We start from the raw sequence: 14,224 nt of genomic DNA, 5'->3' as shown, positions 1-14,224 counted from the left end.
TTCCCGAGTCTCTGTCTCTGATCAGCTGTCAGAGACATGTATGATCAGCTGTCATATATATATATATATATATATATATATATATATATATATATATATATTGTATTTGTGGGGAATATTTATTCAATAATTTCAAATGAAACTCCAATAAATTATTATATAATTATTATTTTTATTTATAAGGAGAGATATTTTAAATATATTTTTCCGTGTTCTTTGGAGAATTCTTGGCGGGCTTTCCGATAATGTTAATAACATGATTATTGACATTTTATTTCTTATGTATATTAAAAATATGGCCATTTTATGGTGATGTCACTAGATTTTGCGACAGTATTTAAAAAAAAAAAAAAAAAAAAAAACTATTTTTATTTTGCAAAATCAGTCAGCGGTGCGAGGGCCTTGTGCGCCCGCACCATTCGCACCCCCCTCAGGCCGGCTCTGTGTGTCAGAAAAATTTTTTTTGACTGGTGCAATATAAGTCTCAGGTTCTTTGCACTATAAAGCTAATAATAATACTCCATATGGGTAGCAGTAACCCAAGAAAAATGTACCAACTGTGTGGTACTACACTCAGGGAGGTGGAGAATGAAAGAGACCGGGGTAATTGTGCAGTCAGATATGAAGTTCTCTTGAGCAATGCAGACTGACTGCCAGAGCAGGTCATGGAGTTTTGTCAATGATATATAGGAATTTTGCTAGCAGAGACATGGTGATTATCCGTTTGTATAAGGCAATGGTCAGGCCACACCTTGAGTACTGTATTCAGGTCTGGAGGCCTCATTTTAGGAAGGATGTAGAGATGCTAGAACAAGTACAGAAAAGGACAACAAGATTGGAGAGAGAAACAAAGGGGTGCGCTCACGAAGAAAGGCTTAAGTTCTGCAAGTTGCAGCATCTAGAGACAAGGCACCTGCAAGGTCTTGTACAAGGCCTTGAATGATTTGAGTGGGCTCAATGCTGATTGGATATTTCCAATTGCTCAGATTCAAATTGAGGAAAGAAAGTTGTAGAATAAATGTGCAGAAGTTTGCCTTTAGCCAGTAGGTAGTCGATTGCTGGAACAGATTTCCATCTACTGTTGAAGTCTGCAGTGCTTCATTCCTGCATATGCCATGAAGGATAAAGAATGCAAAAGTGTTACTTCGGTTGCACAATTTTGTGAAGACAATTTACCATGAATACTGGATGTTATTTTTGGGGTATATGAGCTGCAGAAAAAGAAGTGGAGAACAGTAAATGAAACAATCTTGCCAACTACTGCCATTAAAGCATTAGCTCTTTGTGACAGAAACAAATTTCCTAATATGTACACTGTGCTCAAAATATTAGCTCTTCTTCCTATTTACACAGCAACAGTCAGAAGCAGTTTTTCCAGCCTATGAAGACTGAAAAGTATTTAAGAAACAAGTGTCAAAATCTTATCTGGTAGGAATGGCCCTTACATTAGTTCACAGGGACATGGATATAAGTGATGAAAAAGTAATCGATAAATATGGCAAAGTAAAAAAATATATATATGAATTAATTTTATTTTATAATGCAAATTATTTCTTAATATTTGATTTTTTTTGTAATATTTTTTCTTTAATAAAAAAAAAATTAAGAGTGTAACATTTAATTTCCAATCAAGCAGGTGAACGGAGATGATTAAGGCCTTGAATGGATTGAGTAAGCTAAACATTGATGGCATTCGTCCTTGTGCCGAGACAAACTACACGTGAGAGACCATAAATTCAAATTGAGGAAAGATGGTTGCAGAGATATGCAGAACTGCCTTCACCCATCAAGTGGTTAATTGTTGGAATAATAAAAAAAATAAAAAAAACTTTCATGTGTTGTTGTGGAAGTGGTTAATTCGAATAAATTCAAGGAAGAACTAAGACAAATTCTTGCAGGGGTTGTTGGGTGGATAGTTTTTTTTTTTTTTTTTTTATGCCCTATAAGTTTGCTTTCTTGCACCATTTGCCACTACTAATACTCTTTTCCCCCCTCTTATTGTCAAATCTGAACAAATTATAATAACTATTAAGATAATAAATAATAAAAAAAAGGGTAAACTGCAGCCATTATCAATCAATCAAATGCAGGATGGATTGCCTCCCCAATGATTCATGTTGAGAAAAATTGACCATAATCTGCCATACTGGTCCAGCGCGGGTTGGCAGATCAACGTATTTAGCAGTCAGGAGCTTGAAACCAGTCTACTCAAAGACCATGTACTACTGCAGTCCTGCTCCTGACTGAAATAATTCTAAAAAATAATGTTGAAGACATCCCTTCTCCCCCTTCTTGGAACACATGCACACAATCTTTTAATAATATTCGACAACACCGGGAAATATGTCATGGCTTCGTCACGAACAAGCCAGTATTAATGATTTGTGTAAATGTATCTTAACAACCACTGTTCTATATTTAGAGGTATGAAATGTTCCACGAATATAGTTTTATAAGAATTACATATGGTTGCCAAAATATAAATTTTGGCTCTTTCACTTTGGATTGCCCAATTTTCAATCACCCTCTATTAGTAATGTTACTTATAAATGCTGTTGGTTTTGGCTGTATGAGAGATGAGAAAATAAAAGTTTTTTTGAGAAAACCTAGGCTTCTACAAGATGCAACATGCTGCATCTTTAAGAATTATCCACAATATCTTAGTATGGGAGGAGAAAAAGCAGAAAATAAAAAAGCTTCAGGTCCCAAAAAACCAGCAGCCTCTTGAAAACAAAAGCAAGGCTGCTGCAATAAAAAAAAATTAAAAAAAATTGAATTGAAGGAATGCTTAAATGAAATATATACAGTAAACTTTTTAAAATCTGGCACTCAGGAATTCAGAAGTGCCAATTTTTAAAATTTTCTGGATTTTAAAGAGGCATACCTAGTTGTTGGTTTGTTGTTTAATGGCACAAGGGCTGCTAAGATAATATTGTGCCTGCATATCTATTTGTTGAGCAGTTTTATAGGTGTGCATTTCAACAAATATTAAAATATTAAGCACAGACAACTGAACATACAGTAAAATCTTGTTAATACAAACGTACTCTTTTACATGAAGTAAATACCATTCCCCTGTGAAAGGATATGCTTTTATATGTAAATATATTAGTTTATTACAAAATTCAATTAATATGTATTACAAAGTTGGTTTTCACCCTGTGAGAAATAAATAGTTATTTTCGATGTTTAATAGAAATCTTGGAAGAGCTGTCCAATTATTGCCCCTGGCCACTTGGTCAGCATCATCCTGAAGGATGACAGTGACTTGTTAGAATTTACTTTTGTGTACTCAAAACCAGTTTATGGTAGCTACAATGTGAGTGCACTCTAAAAAATCATCCTGTCAAGGATGAGCTGTTAAATTAACAAAAGAATAAAAACAGTTTTTCTAAGTTGTTTACACACTCCCTTGCTCTCCATGGGATTAAGGTCAGGTTGCAATTGTTACAGTAGTTCAAAGTCTTTTGCTACAGTAATCTATTTTTTGTGCAATTTTATCTGAGCTTTTTTTTTTTTTTTTTTTGAGGTTGTCTTTAGCATCTCATCTAGCAGTGTTATGGTGACAAAACCAACTGACAGAATTAAGCCTGAAAATTAAACTGAAAATTACACAAGAGGCTGGTAGGATGGACTGAAGTAAAACAGACATTGCAAAGGAAAACAACATCTCTTTATCTGCAATACTGAAAAAAAAAAAAAAAAATTCATGACACTGAAGCAGCAATGAAAAACAGGAAACAAATTAGTGGTGTAAAACACAAGAAGCTTGAAACAAAACTTAGAGTGGTACCAACAAATGATTGCATCTAATTTGCCAATATCAGGTCCAATTTTGCAAGAAAAGGCAAACTATCTAGCTCAGCAACATGAAATTAGTGACTTCAAATGCAGCAGTGGCTGGCTCCAAAGATTTAAAAACAAGAATAACCTGCTTTCGTGAAATATTTGCAGAGAGTCTAGATTAGCAGGGGAAAAAAAAAAAAAAAATGGCTACAGACTGGTTGTGTTCTGTATGGTCCTTTCTTGAAAAATGAGACAAAGGATATTTTTTAATCCCGACAAGACCGGCTTATTTTATAATTTGCAACCAAACAAAACATTTGTGTTTGAGGAGTGTTGTCATGGTAGAAAATTAAGTAAAACTATGACTGACTGTTCTGTTATACTGATTCTGATGGCAGTACAAAACTACACCCACTTGGAATTGGTTTTTCCAAGCCAAGATGTTTTGAAGTTAATCAACTTCCCTGTGATTATGAGGTCAACAGAAATGCTTGGATTACAGGTGAAATTTTTCAGTTTTGATTATCTAAAGTGGGTAGAAGAATGGGTTCAGAAAAAAGGAATAGTTTGATTCTAGATTGTTGTACAGCACATTCTACCAAGACACTTAAATTTACAAATATACAGCTGCTGTTTTTAACTCCCAGTACCACCAGTTTTATGCAGCCACTGGATCAAGGCATTTATAACCTCAAGAGAGCATATACAGCCTGCCTGATAAGGTATTGGATCTGCAACGTAGGATGAAACAATTAGCACCTAAACTGAAATATCTTGGATGCTATCTGTAATCTTGTTATTGCTTGGGATAGTATTGCATCAAGTATAATAACTACTTCAGAAAGAGAGGCTTTGGAGAGAATATCATCAAAAAACATGGTCCAGCAGACAAATGTGATAGTAACATTGAGGAATTTGAAGGGCATATGGATTGTGTTGGTGAATTTGAAAAGTTTGTGAATATGGATGATGAAGTTGCTACCACAGCAATGTGAACACTAGAAGAGCTGCTGAGAACCAAGCAAAAAGATGTTTTTGTTACCTGCGACAGCAAAATTGAAGCACACACACTACCATCTAAAAAACATGTCGAAAATGCATTGAGAATGTGTTGGCCTGCAGTAACACTGATAAAGAAACAACTATTGCATTTGACATCTGTGCTGGAGTTAAAAATGCATATAGGACAAAAACTGTGCAAACAGATTATTTCTTTAAATTAGATTAATTTATTAAAAAGTTAATGGTTTATATGTCTCCTTTTATATTAAGATTGTAATTCTTTGAACTGTGATACTAAAATTTTGTATATATCAAAATATATACAGGCAGTCTGCTTTGCACAGTTACCACAGTTTAGTTAAATAAAACTAGTCCCCCAACAACTGTCCAAATTTCATTTACCACGATATATTAACTGTGAGTAATTGCATAACATACAAACTTCACTACTAGCACTTCGCCCACTAATCACTAAATAACAGATGTGTATCACGATCAGTGACCAATCATGTCACATCTTTCAAAATCTGTTGGTGATTGGTCACTGTGCATCTGTTATTTCAATTCACGCACAGACATCAAAGCTTTTTTTTTTTGTTGCTTCCTTGTCCCCCAGTGATAAACCCACATGACATTTTACAAAAATGGATAATTGACGAAAGAGGGGAAATGGCCAACACAGATGAAAGTGCAGTAAAAAAAAAAAACAAAAAGTGATAAAACACTGGAAGTGATATTGGATGTGATTGGAAGATTTGAAAATGCAACAGCAAAGCGAAGATAGGACGAAACTGAGGCTTGCGTGAAGCTACAGTACGAACTAAAATGAAAATGTCTGATGAATATAAAAAACAAGGTAAAGTAGCTTCGACATCTTTTAGTTTAAATTGCACTAGAAACAGAAAGCTGCTTATGACTGAAATGGAGTTTACTTCTACTTTGGATTGAAGACTAATAATAAAAAAAAAAAAAAAAAAAAAAATTTTACAACCAGTTTAGTTAGCATTCAGGTAAAGCATTGAAGTTATTTCCTGCAATTAAAAAAAAATGGTAATTACAAGATGACTGAAGAACCTTTTCCTGCCAGTAAAGGCTGGTTTCATCATTTCAGAAGTCAGCACAAATTGATTAAGCTATCTGGTAACACTGCTAACACAGATAAGGATACTGCTGTGAAATTTGAACTCAAATTCCAAGAATTTAAGGCAGGTGGTTATGGTGATCACCAAATATTTAATGTTGATGAGGCAGGTCTTTTTTTGGAAGGCAACCGCATCAAAAACTTGTGCCGAAACACAGGATCATGAAGTGGCCATAAAGGAGTTAAAGATAGATTAACTCTTTTATTAGGAGGCAACACAGAGGGCAACTTTAAATTAAAACCTATGCATATCTACAGGGTAACTCAAAGATATTGGTACAAACGTTTAGGGGAGGTAGGTAACATCTAAAGGAATGCGAATCGCATAGGAACCCATAACCAGAAACGTCACCGTAAGTCGGTACACAGTGCTGTTTATCAGTTCGCGAGAGAGAATTTCTGGTTTACTCATTCAATCAGTAGTCGCTGCACGAAGAGTATGCATCGATATACAAACTGTGAGCTGGCAGACATGCACCTAGTATATGGATTAGCAGAGGGCCTACACAGTGTGCGCCCCATGTGGCACAACATCGCTTCGCAATAAATGTGTGGGCAGGTATGGTCGGTGATTGCTTAGTCGGCAGCACCTCCGTAGCCAGGTGGGCAGTGCGTAACACACGCTTCTTGATTAGACCGGGGTTCGAGCCCGTGACCACCAAATACGGAAAGGTCAGGGAATGACCACCGCATATCCCCGGAGAAATATGGCCTTAGTTGCTAACTCTCCTAAAAACCAAATAAATAACAAACAAACAACAAGCTTAGTCGGCCCGTACCTGTTACCATCCCGCATGAACTCCACTGAATATCGGATCTTTCTTGAACAAGTTCTAGCAGGATTACTTGACGATATTCCAGCAAATGTGAGACGCAACATTTGGTTTCAACATGACGGGGCGCCTGCCCATTATGGAGGGTGTGTTCGTGACCATTTTGAACAGGTGTTTTGGGCGTCGATGGATTGGCCGTGGTGGACCTGTTGCCTGGCCCCCCACGTTCACCTGATTTATCGAGCCTTGATTTCTTTCTGTGGGGAGCCCTCAAATCTATCATGTATGAATCGCCTGTGGAGACAGAAATGGATCTCGTGGCGAGACTCTGCACTGCTACTACTGTCAAAGAAACTCCAGGTGTGTTCGACCGTGTCCGCCAATCCATGCTGCGGTGTCACGCATGCATTGCGTCTCATGGTGGAACCTTCGAGCATCTGTTGTAACATCATGAAATGCATCCATCTGTTACTCCATTGTTAATATTATGTCAAATAAATGTTTGCCACTAATTATTGTCTTGTCATTTCTGCTTCTTGTGCCTCTGCTACTACTTTGCCGTGATGTTTCTGGTTATGGGTTCCTATGCGATTCACATTCCTTTAGATGTTACCTACTTCCCCTAAACATTTGTACCAATATTTTTGAGACACCCTGTATTGGTCTGAGAATCCCAGAGCATTAAAAATCAAAGCATCTCTACCAGTCATTTGGCATGCAAATAAAAGGTCATGGGTAATAATAACATTGTTTCAAGACTGGTTTAAATTGTATTTTTGTCCAGCGGTAGATACTGTAGGTAAAATAATTTAACTTTTAAAGCACTGTTGGATAATGCTCCAGGTCACCCTGATTCTCTCAGGTACTTGAATGAAAATGTGAAAATTTGCTTTTTACCACCAAACAACTTCATTATCCCACCAATGGGGCCAAGGAGTTATTTCAACTTTTAAAGCCTTAAATAATCTTAGGCTTTAAAGTCCTTCTTAGATAATCTTAGACAGACTTTCGGACAAGCTATTGACATTACAACTGGAGATCATGCAATTTCTTTAGTTGAGTTTTGGAAAAAATATGACAAACCATACAACTGAAAATATTCAAGCATCATGGCAGGAAGTATCAGCAAATAATATGCGTGCAGTATGGCAGAAATTTTTACCGCACTGTGCAAATAATTTTGTAGGTTTCGAATCAAACGTAAATGGAATTATAGAAGAAATAGCTGACTGTGGAAATGTTGACCCTGATGCCATTCAAGAGACTCTAGATATGCATCGAGGAACTTAGTGAAGGTGAACTTATCGACATGAGGAAAGTGGTTGTGATGAAAAGGATGAAGATGTCCCAGAGGAAGTGATGCCGGCAAAAAAAATTCACATTAATGGAACTCAGAGAAATTTCACAACACTGAAAGCACACAGGATAAAATGTTGGAAGCTGATTCAAACTTAGAAAAGAGTATGAGAATTTGCCAAGGCATAGAACAGATGCTCGCTACATATTGTAAGTTATATGATAAGAAGGCCAGCATTGTTCAAACTACAAGTTTTTTTTAAAAAAGAAATAAAATTACAGTGTACCAAATATACATTTATAACCAACAGTAAGAGTTTTTAATGTAACATTTTTTAAAGGTCACGGAACAATCAATTTTTCCCATTGATTATTAAAATAGCTTTGCACGGTCGTTTTTTACGGTCCCGCACTACCATGTAAAGCAAAGACTGCCTGTACTGTTTTCACTTCCTTTAATTGCTTTCCTCATATTTACCTTACAAATAAAATAAAATCTTTAAAAAAAAATGTTATTCCTATTACTGTATTGTTAGACAAAGCTTTTGTTTTTATTACATTTTTTAATTTAAATTAATTTATTTTTGATATTATTATTGTAAGATATATAGTATGTGCCAAAAAAAAAAAAACCGACACTTTTGAGGGACAACGTTACTACAAAACGTGAAAATTTAGATCCCTTGAACTCTGTATTAACAAAATTCAACTGTAGTTACAACTACGATTATTTGTATGTTAATAATTAAAATGTGCTATTCTAAATTAATGACCATATAAAATACTGTATTCTTTAAATATTAACCTTTATCCCTTTTATTCAGTTTCATAACAGAAATTTCTGTTGTGTTGAAAAAAAACCAGAAAGGAAAGGACTGGGTTTGCAAGTTTATGATAATACCGCTTGTCAAAAATTATTAGAAAACAATATTATTATTATTAGAAAAAAAATATATATTGAATAACTAAATTATAAGTAATGTATCCTTTAATGGAAAAGTACTTAAATATTTCATTATTATGATAATTCACTAATAAACATGTTACAATTCAAGTTATTGCCGACATGCAATAACTTTATGAACTACTTGTTAGGCTTTGTTATTCAGTGGGTAGGTAGTGGACAGATCAATGCATTTATTTTTATTTGCCCATTAATCATTTAATTTAAGGATTTTGTTGGTAATCCTGGTACCTTCTTACTCTTCTCCCTTCATTCTACTGTATCAATTAGTTGTCAGTGGGCTTTAGTTTATGAAAAATACAAGTAATGTTTCTTGAAATTTTTGTACATTAGATTTTTAAATGATTTACTTCTTTATAGATTGTCCTTACCTTAATGCACTTTAAGGATGTAAAAAATTTCATGTGAGACACTAGCATTTGTATAGACTATGAAGTAACACAGCTAATAGTGAGCATAAATATCCATGAACTGAAGGACACTTTTTTAAATACTTGATATTTTAAACAATATTGCAAACAATTGTGGGAACTTTTTTATTATTACAGTAGTATTATTATTTATGCTTTCTTCATTTACTTGCACATTCTCTCCATTACATTTTTTTCATGGGTCTTGTAGACCCACCCCATACAGTGATGAGTTTCTCACCCAGTTAAAGGGTTAACTCACAAGAATAGCGCTAAATAATAAAAATATTTAAAGAAAACAGACTTCAGGACAAAAGAAAAGCCTACCCATAATAACAATAATAAAAGAGGTTTCCCCCCCCCCTTCTAATTTCTTCCTACTGAAATACTGTCAAGTAAAGCAACAATGAAGTAAGTTGGGGTGAAAGCAAAAGGACATCTTTTGCTTTCAAAAAAAAAAAAAAAAATTAAGCCAATTGAGATGTCTGGTTTTTATGATTATACACAATATTTATATCTCTAATACAAAGATGGTATTTACCTGAGGCCACTGGTTATGAGTATTCCTATTTATATGGGTAAATTGATGTGGTACAGAAGGTATATTCAATCTAGAGTGGCCATTCACATAAGTTGTTTTTGCATTTCCACTCATCTGTGAGATGGATGTATGCTCAGTAGAATTACCAGTTTCATGTCCATAAACTCCTTGAGTCATACCAACTGAGTTATACAATGGAAACTGCACATTTGAAACTTGATTAACATGTACACTGTTAATATTTACATAAGGTGGATGATTAGAATTCTGAACAGATCTATTTGCAGATCCACCTACAGGATTAATTAAAGGTACCTCACATGCAGCATTACTTTTTGATAAATTATGGAATAAATGCTGCTGCTGTGGTTGAATATTTAGTGACTCTTGAGGTGCTGCTTTATAAGCAGATGGGACTGTGCTATTTGGAAGATTACTGACAAAATGATAGGACTGAATGACTGATGACTGCAAAACTCTGTTTGAATGATGCAGGTTACCTGGGACAGACCTGGCTACATTACCAGTGATCTGAGCATTTCTTATTGCTTGAGGCATGGTATTTACAAGTCTTTTAGCATGAATACTAGATGGTGATGGATATTGACAAGGCTTCACCTGTGAAGCAGCCTCCACAAAATTTGAACATGAATCCAGGACAGGGTTTGATGGTACTGTAGAAGTTGCCATTCTATTAAAAGCATTCGGTGGCAAATTCTGCGAGGAATGCACATGCAAACTCCTTGGGAGACTAAGAGAATGACTAGCAATACAGTCCATTTGGCTTGCACCTGGAACTACCTGGTGTGGCAATGCTTGGCATTTTTTTCTGCCAGTAGTACCACTTGTTGGTAATGCAATCTGCAAGGTTAAAGATGATGATACAGATTTTGCATGATTTGAAGGAGTGTTAGAAACACTACTAGTGGAATGAATGCTTGGTATTATTTCAGATGCTGATCTAGATGAGGTGCTTGTTACATCTGTAGTCTTTATATGTGAAATATCTCTTGAATTATTTTCTGGTACCAAAAGTGAGCTGTCATATGCCAAGACTGTATTTTTATACTTTGATTTTGAAAGCATATGTGGCAATTTTCTTTTAACTTCATTTATACTATCATGAAACGTGCAAAAATCTGATGAATACTTTAAATTATTTGATACTACATTGGGCAGAGAATTGTGCAAAAATACATCTCCTGTCAAGCATAAATTGCCTTCTTCAGAAAAATTATTCTTATCAACTGGCATATTTGATTCACATCCTTTAACTTCCTGTGAACTTAAATTACCGAACTCTGGGCATTTTAATATATGATCCACTTTTATTTGCTCATTGGTTGTATTGCTGAATGCATCTGGTTTAGGTAGTCCAGGTAATATTTTATGTTGTTGATGCATCTTCTTGGTAATGCAGTTTTCTTTTGTGAGTTCTGAATTGTTTTCTAAGGATGGCAATTTTTTTCCACTGTTTTCCCACAAATTATGGATGTATATCATTTTATCATCATCATTTGTGCTTTGGTCGGCATAAAAAGTGGATCTATCTTGCGTAGCACTATCACTGCTAATGAAGTCTGAAGACTGGTCATTCATTTCCTGAATAGTGCCTGTGACTTGATGTTGTAACAAGTTACAAGCTAATTGTAAACTTCTAATTGCCATTACTTTCTGATTAAGAATGCTGTTTACCTCACGATTTTCTGTCATTGGCTGTAAGAGACTCTTCAGTGCAGCATATTCCTTTCGTATAAGTTTTTTCAAAGACCTGATAGAATTAGTTTTAATTGCCTGTGCATCATCACCCATGCCTATATGTGAAATTACAGGGGGAGGGCATATTTTTTCCAGAATGCTATTTTGAATAACTTGTGAATTGATCAGTTCTTCCCACTGGGAAAGAGATGGCTCCCTGTTGGTAACTGAAGAATTAATTTCTTCAATAATTACACATTCATTATCCTGATTAGAATCCTCATTTAATATACTCTTTACAGGCTGAATTCCCTCCTCCAAAGGATTTCTTGTGCAAAGATCACTACCAGTGTTAGTAATGTAATGATTTTCATCTGCTATGAAACATAGCTCTGGCTGGTTTTCTGTAGCTTGATTTAAAGTTACATTCATACTAGAATTTTGTCTCAGTTCATTAACATGCTGCAAAAAAGAATGATCAGAACCTGTATTACTCTTATTAACTGAATCAATACTCCCATCAAAATGGTTTTCACTTGCATTATAGTTTAAGGATTGTCCATCTTCATTATCGCACTGGATTATACAACTTTCAGGAACTGCAAATGGTGTTTGAGAAGGAAATAGTGATGGAGACAATATGCTTTCTTTTTGAGAAGTATATGAAATATTAACAGCTCTTTGTTTTTTTTGGCTGCATTCAACATAATTAGGGTCTTCTCTAGATTCATATTCTGGTAATACCTCTGAAGGCCTTTTTAAATTTTTGTTGCTTTGTTGTATAATGGTCTTCTTAGACCTCATTATTTCATTAGATGTGCAAGTTACATTTTCAAGTGAATTATTCTCAACTTGTTTGAAATCACCACAATATGCATCTTTTGTTCCGATTTGTACATTTGTTATTCTGTGAGTTTTAGCACTTTGGCAAACAGTCAAATTCTGGGCAGACTGACCATTCGTTTCAGCCATTTTATCTGGCTTTATTTTACGAGAGACATTTTTCTCATTTTGATTTGTCTTTGGAGGAATTTCTTTTAAATTTTTACCTATATAAAAATGTTCATCCAAATGTGACTCTACAGTACCATTTCTTAAGTTGTCCTCAAAAGTTCCAAAAATATGAGAATGGATTTTATTTTCAAAAGCACTTTTCAAATAACCACGAATTCTACAACGTGAACATTCTGAGTTACTACCTTTATCGGTATCGGGGGAGAAATAACTCTTGCTACATTTTGCACACTCAAATGACCTTATAATTTCATATCTCTCTTTATGCTTAGTACGATTGTCAGAATTTATGTTTATATCAGAAACAGTGGTATTTTGCTTCACATTTTTAATTTTCCTTTTTCTTGGTTGACTCCTAGAAGTTGCAGAATTTCGAATTGGATCAAACCAAATAATTCGAGACTTCAAAAGTTCATTCTTTTCAGTACCTGTTAAGAGTTCTGTTGAAACCTGTTTGTAGGTGGATTTTATTTCAGTATTAGGGGACATTTCTAATGTTAAATTTATCACACTGATTATTGTTTCAGCTTGATGTGTCTTCTCATGAAGAGCAGGCATCCACTTCCAGATGTCATGCAGTAATGGAATGACTTTGTATCATCCAATAATACACAAATGCTGCTGAAGGTGATTTTCCAGATACGTATCTGAAAATAAATTAACATCATATTAAAAACAACTAATATATAACACCTGTAAAAGTCTGTATTCATATTATGAAAACAATATAGCATGGTTATAAGAGCCATTCAGATTTTAATTTAAATGAAGTTTTTTTTATATATATGAGAATAACTAATATAAAAAAAAGAACAAATAGTGTATATGAAGTGATGCAGATGGTAACAAAACTTTTACTTAAAGTCAAAGAATAGGAAGTAGCTTTATAACTGTACAGAGCCAACGATGGCAAATGCCTTCTGGATTTCCATGCCAAAAATAAGCTGAAAACAAAACACAAGACTGGATTTTATTGCCACAGAGGAAAATATACTGCAGGGAACATTAACATATCTAACATTTTTTCAGTCCGTGAATTTTTATTTGGATGTTATATTTGACATCAACTGATTTTGATTATTTCAAAAAGTATACTGTAGCAAAACTTTGCTGTCTTCAAAAGAGTTGGGTCAAAGTTTTGTTCAAAACAATGGCCCTACTGTCAAGATTTGGATGTCAGCAGCATTTCCAAAGCTACACCAGAAAGAGATCTGAACTCTGTTTTTTGTTTTCTAATCTGGTTGAATATTCTCTCATACTCAGCACTGCTATGAGGAATGGTTAAAATGCTGAGGATAATTTGTTATATTTCAGGCTTCCTGAAATATAACATTTCAGGAAGCCTGAATATTTCAAACCCAATAAGAAGGGTCGACCTAAGAGCTTGAAAAGTACTGAACAAGAAAAGTTTGCATGACGGTCCAAGACTGCTGAACTTTCTAAAGAAAAGAGACATGTTATACTTTCTCAAATACATCCCTCCAGTTCACATGCCTTCTTTAAAAAAAAGTATTAGAAGCTCAATGATGATCTAGGTCACTTATCTGACTAAGAGGAAGAAGAATAAACAGTAGTTTGTTTGTGGTGACAGTGTTTTAT

At 34.7% G+C, this 14,224-nt stretch overlaps 1 protein-coding gene across 3 annotated transcripts in view; it reads right to left on the bottom strand.

The window, feature by feature from the left end:
- The window catches only part of LOC150085983 (uncharacterized), a 100,075-nt gene that overhangs the window by 26,604 nt on the left and 59,247 nt on the right, over positions 1-14,224 (bottom strand). For all 3 annotated transcript variants that reach the window (XM_090373633.1, XM_090373631.1, XM_090373630.1), the window contains exon 2: positions 9,914-13,272. In XM_090373633.1, coding sequence (XP_090229759.1) covers positions 9,914-13,183 — 3,270 coding nt within the window. In that variant the 5' untranslated portion in view covers positions 13,184-13,272. The remainder of the gene's footprint in view (positions 1-9,913; positions 13,273-14,224) is intronic.

Source organism: Mastigoproctus giganteus, chromosome 5 (genome assembly GCF_048544385.1).
Source record: "Mastigoproctus giganteus isolate SK-2022 chromosome 5, ASM4854438v1, whole genome shotgun sequence".
NCBI lineage: Eukaryota > Metazoa > Arthropoda > Arachnida > Uropygi > Thelyphonidae > Mastigoproctus > Mastigoproctus giganteus.
Note: the sequence above shows the minus strand (reverse complement) of the source record. Positions and strands in the feature narration are given on the sequence as shown.